This window comes from Arachis stenosperma, chromosome 3, assembly GCF_014773155.1.
Source record: "Arachis stenosperma cultivar V10309 chromosome 3, arast.V10309.gnm1.PFL2, whole genome shotgun sequence".
NCBI lineage: Eukaryota > Viridiplantae > Streptophyta > Magnoliopsida > Fabales > Fabaceae > Arachis > Arachis stenosperma.
This window is the reverse complement of record NC_080379.1, coordinates 147,537,395-147,544,573: the sequence shown is the minus strand read 5'-3', so window position 1 is coordinate 147,544,573 and position 7,179 is coordinate 147,537,395. Positions and strand designations below refer to the sequence as shown.

At 28.1% G+C, this 7,179-nt stretch overlaps 1 protein-coding gene across 1 annotated transcript; it reads left to right on the top strand.

Moving 5' to 3' along the window:
- The first annotated feature begins 2,043 nt into the window (after positions 1-2,043).
- LOC130966868 (uncharacterized) lies at positions 2,044-6,014 on the top strand. The gene is made up of 8 exons (XM_057891689.1): positions 2,044-2,166; positions 2,254-2,334; positions 2,414-2,502; positions 4,850-4,924; positions 5,372-5,433; positions 5,510-5,575; positions 5,698-5,829; positions 5,962-6,014. The coding sequence occupies exons 1-8, from the start codon at positions 2,044-2,046 to the stop codon at positions 6,012-6,014; spliced, it is 681 nt and encodes a 226-aa protein (XP_057747672.1).
- The last annotated feature ends 1,165 nt before the right edge of the window (positions 6,015-7,179 follow it).

The following is a 7,179-nucleotide window of genomic DNA, read 5'->3' as shown; positions in this document are numbered from 1 at the left end:
AACAGGACATGCTCATCACTTTTAAATCAGAAAATTTTATACCAGAATCATGAGTTTTCCAAAGCTGTTAAAAATATATACTTGACATTTCTAACCTATATCCAACCCAGTGCCTCTGTATTCATCATACGACGAGTGTGCATTAATGTAGGAGCTGGAAATTCAAATGAGTCTTGTTCTCACTCTTTCTCATATCTATTTTTATATACATACTAACAAATTTATATTTGCTACTAATTATTTATAAGACAAAGAAAAGAAGAAGAATGAGAGAAATGTGATGATTTATGTTAAATGGAGCTATTTATATAGAGCTTAATTTTTTTCTTTTATATTTTATTTGCACAATAAATAAGATAATTTTTTTAAAAAAATTATTATTTATCTTATTTTCGGTATATGTCTAAGATTTGTAATGTGTGACAAAAACTTAAATTCTCCCAAATTTGCATATTTAGTACTTATTATATTTATTTTCCAAAAGGACTTGAATACATGTTTTTATTTTTTTGTTTAAAAAAAAGTGACAATTAAATTTTAAAAATTTTGATTTTGGACTAATTATTTTTTTTTTTAAATATTAATTTGATCTTCTACTATAGTAAATAGTGAACACGTTATGTCTTTTTATTAATTTATGACGTAAAACTTAACGGTATAGTATTTATATATATCGTTAACTACTATGACGTAATTATTTATGTATGTAGATAACAATTTTTTAAACAAAATTTCACTTGTTTTAGTAAGATTTGTGATAAATAGAAAATAATTGATGAAAGTTTTATGAAAATTCAAAAGATAATGAATATTTTACTATCCAAAACTATATTATTTCTAGGTTTAATTATTCTATTGGTCCCTATAGTTTTGCAAAATTTTCAATTAGGTCCCTATACTTTTTTTCTTTTTAATTTGGTCCTTGTACCAAAATTTTTTTTTCAATCAAGTCCCTCTTGACAGTAATTAGTTTAATTTTATAGGGACCCAATTAAAAAAAATTTTAGTGCAGGAATCCAAATAAAAAGAAAAAAAAAGTATAGAGATTCAATTAAAAAAATAGTGCAAGAACTCAATTAAAAAGAAAAAATATAGTGATGTAATTAAAAATTTCGTAAAATTATAACAATCATAACTAACTATAATAAATAACAAAATATATGGACAACTCTAATTCATTAAAAAAAAAAGACATATATGTTTAGTATTTATATCGTACAGAATAATTGTTTCTGTTGAACTACTAGTTCTAAGTTGAGGAGGATTTAAGGCTGCGTTTGTTTCTAAAAATAGGATTGGATAAAACAGTGAGAATAGAATAGAATAAGACACTGATTGACACAAAATTTTTGTGTTCTTGTATTCTATTTGATGATAAACTAGAATAAATTATGAAAATTTAATTTATTCTCGTTTTTTTTTATTCAAAAAATTTGAGATAAAAAAATATAATTATGAAAAATTAACAAGAATAATAAAAGAAAAAATAAAAAATAAAGTTGTGTATTTTATTAGTGTCTCCGTGTTCTTCCTATCAGGATGGACACAAAATACATTAATTTAATGGATACAAAATACATTAATTTAATGTGTCTGGACACATTATTTTTGTCTATATCTTCTTTGCTAAACACGATTTTGTATCCCAATATCCCTATCTCAGTGTCCTTTATTTATAAATAAACGCAGCGTTATTGTCACTGGATTCAAAAACTTTGTTTTGATAAAGGGGCATTGTCGGGAGAAGAAGGATGTTATGAGTTGCGAGTTGCGAGTGGGAGGGTTTTGGAGTGTTTGACGGTGACGGTCCCAACGGCAACAAGACCGTGATCTCATTGCCAGCTCGACTCATACTCCTTGTTTAGACTAGACTTGTTCTTCTCTCAATTCTCATTTTTTGATTCATCATTTCCCATTTCGCTTTTCTATATACCCCACACTGCAGCCTTCTCTTTCCCTGGCCTAATAAGTTTCAAATCCCAACAACTTCTTCCTCCTCCGAGTCCTCTATCTATTGTGGCTCGTTTCCAAGTTTGATAACAGATGGATAGGTATCAGAGGGTGGAGAAGCCCAAGACGGAGAGTCCTATAAACGACAACGATATACGCATTACAACTCAAGGTAGGATGCGCAATTATATCACCTATGCCACCACTCTCCTCCAGGTATTCTATTAGCATTCATGCATCTCAATTTCATCTCAAATATCTTCTCTTTTGTGTTTTCTGCATTTCATTTTTTTTAGCATGCAGGAGAAAGGGTCTGAAGAAATTTCTCTTAAAGCAATGGGCAAAGCTATTAATAAGACTGTAATGATTGCTGAACTCATTAAGGTGTGTTTGTCTCTTCACTTCTGTATTTATTGTGGCTTCTCTCTCTCTCTCTGTTACTATTCTATTCCTTTGATTGCAGAGAAGGATTATTGGTTTGCATCAAAACACTCAAATTGGGTCGAATGATATAACTAATACGTGGGAGCCTCTAGAAGAAGGCCTTCTTCCGTATGCACCTCCTCATTTTATATATTAATATACAAAAATAATACATGCAAACTAAAATTCAGTCATGCAATTAATTATTATATATTTGTGTATAAATATATATAATTTAATTTATTTTTAATATATTTTAATAGGTGAATGCTACCCAACCCCCTCTAAAATAACATGTAAGTTACCCTTCATTAGGTGTCACATTGTAATTGGTTTTTATCTTAACAATAGTTGGGTTATTTTATAATTTATTATTCTTAAAATATCAAAGCTCCACTCCCGTTAATTGAAGCACATTCCACTCCTCCATTCTTTGTTTATCACTTCATTACCTAGATTTGGTTCTTCCAAGCACCCTCGCGTTCGTGACAAGAAGCGCTAACGTCATCGCCATGCCCTCCCACACAACCTCTCTTCCCAGTATAGTATAGCCAGTGCCTCTTTTTGGCGTGAATCACTGCTTACCCACATAATTAATGGTTAATTTGGTTATTTAATTTTTTTATTAAAAAAATATATCTTTATTTAATTACGTGATGAAACATATATTTATATGTAAAATATAATATAATAAAATAAATCTATTCAAAGTATTTAAAAGTATAATTAAAATCATGAACATACAAATATAATAATAAAATTTGTACTAAAAAAAATAAATATATTTTTTATCATACATATATTATTTAAAAATAAATATATTATTAAAATTAATAACAGAAATTTAAAATGATTACCGTATTTTTTATAGTATTTTTATTTTTTAATTTTTAATTTATTAGTACTTTATTATTTAATTAATAATTAAATAAATTATTTTTATGAAAAATTATTTTTTATATTATATTAGAGAAGAGACCAATATAATAGTTTAAAAAATAAATTGTATAAATATTTAAGAGATAAATATGAAATACATACCTAAGTAATGTTTAGTTTGGTTATTAATTTTTTTATTAAAATAAATCTTTATTTAATTACACGATAGAACATATATTCATATGTAAAATATAATATAATAACTCTATTTAGAGTACTTAAAAGTATAATTAAAATCAGAAAAAATATATTTTTTATTGTACATAAATTATTTTAAAAAATAATAAATGGTTAAAATTAATAACACAAATTTAAAATGATAAAATCTAACTTTCTTACAAGTATTTTTTATAATATTTTTATTCTTTTAATTTTTAATTTATTCGTACTTTATTATTTAATTAATGATTAAATAAATTATCTTCATGATAAATTATTTTTTGTATTATCTTAAAAAAGAGACCAATATAACAGTCTAAAAAATAATGTAAAAATAATTTTTAAATAAAAAATAGATAATATTAAAATTTTTAAATACAAAAGTAAATTATATAGATAGATATTTAAGAGAAAAATATGAAATACATGCCTAAAATAAATAAAACAGACAAAAATAATTCTCCATTTCTCAATAGTACTCCCATTTTGTCCGTTTTATTTATTTTAGGTATATATTTCATATTTATCTCTTAAATATTTATATAATTTATTTTTTAAACTGCTATATTGGTCTCTTCTCTAATATAATACAAAAAATAATTTTTCATAAAAATAATTTGTTTAATTTTTAATTAAATAATAAAGTACTAATAAATTAAAAATTAAAAAAATAAAAATACTATAAAAAATACGGTAAGAAAGTTAAATTTTATTATTTTAAATTTCTGTTATTAATTTTAATAATATATTTATTTTTTAAATAATATATGTATGATAAAAAATATGTTTATTTGTTTGGAGTACAAATTTTATTATTATATTTGTATGTTCATAATTTTAATTAAACTTTTAAATACTTTGAATAGATTTATTTTATTATATTATATTTTACATATAAATATATGTTCCGTCACGTAATTAAATAAAGATATAACTTTTTAATAAAAAAATTTAATAACTAAAATTAACCATTAATTAGAGGTTGTGTGGGAAGACAGTAAATGGCGATGACGTTGGTGCTTCTTGTCACGAACGCAACGGTGCTTGGAAGGACCGAATCTAGGTGATGAAGTGATGAACAAAAAATGGAGGAGTGGAATGTGCTTCAATTAACGGGAGTGGAGCTTTGATATTTTAAGAATAATAAATTATAAAATAACTCAACTATGGTTAAGATAAGGACCAATTACAATGTGACACATAATGAAGGGTAACTTACATGTTATTTTAGAGAGGGTTGGATAGCATTTACCATTTTAATATGTATTCTATTGTAATAGTTAATTTTAATATACACCGGCATAATTGATATACATACTATTATATTCCAGTGTGTGTGCATGCTTGCATGGCATTGATTTTTGGTTTTCCTGCTCAGTTTGGAGACTACTCGCCACGTTTCAATGATCACCATTACTTTGTCAAAGAAAGAATTGGATACATCCTCCATGGGGTACGAACTTGCCTAATGTTGAGTGCCATCACACAGAGGTTTTTGTCTTTTTTTGGACATAATAAACCTACTTTTCTAAAGGTTTGTTTATATTATTTTCAAGTGCAAGGCATGCCTTTGTAATTTCGTCAAACATTGGTAGAGGTATATATAATTTACTCATCATGTTCTAATGGTTTTCATGCTGTTTCTTCTAATTATTAATTCACTCTCCAATTCTAAATGACCTTCCCAGTAAGAAGGAATATAGGATAGATATGTCGGTAAGCGATAAAAGGTTCAAATTTGTTATATCACAATATGCAATAATCTTCATCGTATTCATAATGTGTTATACCTGATATAAAAATTTAGGCAATATTCTTTGTGTGAGTTGTTATACTGTTTACATGCTTTATTATTTTTTCCACTGCATGCTAAAGTTTGAAGTCTTTTTTTCTTATGTAGATACCAGCCTCCTCTTCCAGCTGATCAAGTAAAACCGTTAAATGAATATGACGAGGAAGGAGGTAAACTATAATTCTTCTGGCAATTATTTTGACAGATTAATATGGTTGTTATTCTGACTCGATTCGATTGATACAGAAGGCTCACCAAGGGTGCGAGGAAGAGGACGTGGTGGAAGGGGAAGGGGAAGGGGAAGAGGAAGGGGTAGAGGTATTGCTGACCACTTATTATTTTTTTTTTTTGATCAGAAGATTCCTTATACTTTTTGTTTTGGTTTCTTGGGGAATATGAAAAATACTTACTTGGACACAATCTGTTTCACTTAGGAAATTACGATGGAGGTATGGAATACAGTAATGGTTGGGATGGTGGCAGAGGACGAGGCCGTGGAGGCTTTGGTGGGAAGTCAGTAGGGTACTACGATTACAATGAGTATGATGCACAACCAGCAGCCCGTGGTATATTATTTGAATTGCAATTCCATTGTCAGATACAATTTCAATTTGTCTCTCTTAAAAATCAAATTCTTATATGGTGTTTGTACAATTATTATCTCATATGTGATTTTCTTTAAAAAATTGTTTTTCCAGGACGTGGACGGGGAAGGGGAAGAGGCCGGGGATATGGTCGCAATAAATTATAGAACAGATGGAGCTGGCCGAGGAGGAGCTGCTTGATCAAGTTTGTGTTTCATAGTATTTACGTAGAAGATGGTTGCTCTCTCTGCTAAGTTGTGTGAGATCTTATATTTGGTTAGTAATGAAGTGTCGTAGCCATGCCCCCTGTAGTTTTGTTTTGGTTCTTGTGTAGCCTCTATATTTTTTGCTAGCTCAAGTAGGTTGTTAGTTTTTTCTTTTGCTTTTTTAGACTTTCTTAAATTATAATTGTAAAATCCTTTGATAGGAATTAGGAATCATAGTGATAAATATGTTTTTTTGGGATGCTTGGCTTAGCCTCACAGTATATTCCACTTCAGAAGTTTCCTTTAATGAGCACCTTCTTTCAAGTTTAGCCCTTTAACGTGACCTCCTTTTGCTGAAATACAGAAACTCCATGGGCAGCAAATTTTTAGTGATTTTGACCTTATTTAATCAGTACAACTATTAAATTATGTTCAACAAATAAATTTTATTAATTTATAAATTCTAAAAAATATAAATACAAATTATATAGATTCATAATATATATATATTATGTATTGTGCTATATGGTACTTTATCTTACTGAATTTAGTATTGGACTCAGATGGTACTTCTAATATAATGATACAATTATAAACAACTTTACTAATCACTGCCACATTCTCACTACTACGAACTAAAATTCTCTATTCAATTGAAGTCACTTTCTCTCTCTAGAATCTCCATGGACGCTAGTAGCTGCATTGTTGGTGAGGCTCAGTCTCCATTGTCCGACTAAGATGCCGGTAGTAACTTCCTCGAAGAAGACTTTGCATCCTCAGTCATATTTTCCTTTCACAACTTCTCCATTGGTATCTCCTCCTTCTCCTGTCGAAAACGGCCCATCTCCTTCATCGTTAGCCCGGCTCCTTCCAATCTCACTCCCTCATCCATCTGAGTCATTAATAGAGTTACATTTTATTTTTCATATTATTAATTATTTAATACTACGGAAATTTACATGTATGGTGGACTCTTTGTACTTCATTTTTGGTTGCTCTTTTCTGCCGTCTGAGACGATTCATTCGTTTGATTAATTGTGGATTGGATGATAACTTTTATTATTGTTACAAAAAACAACTCTACAAATCTATAGTTTGTTAAATAAAGTCTACAATCAAGACAAAA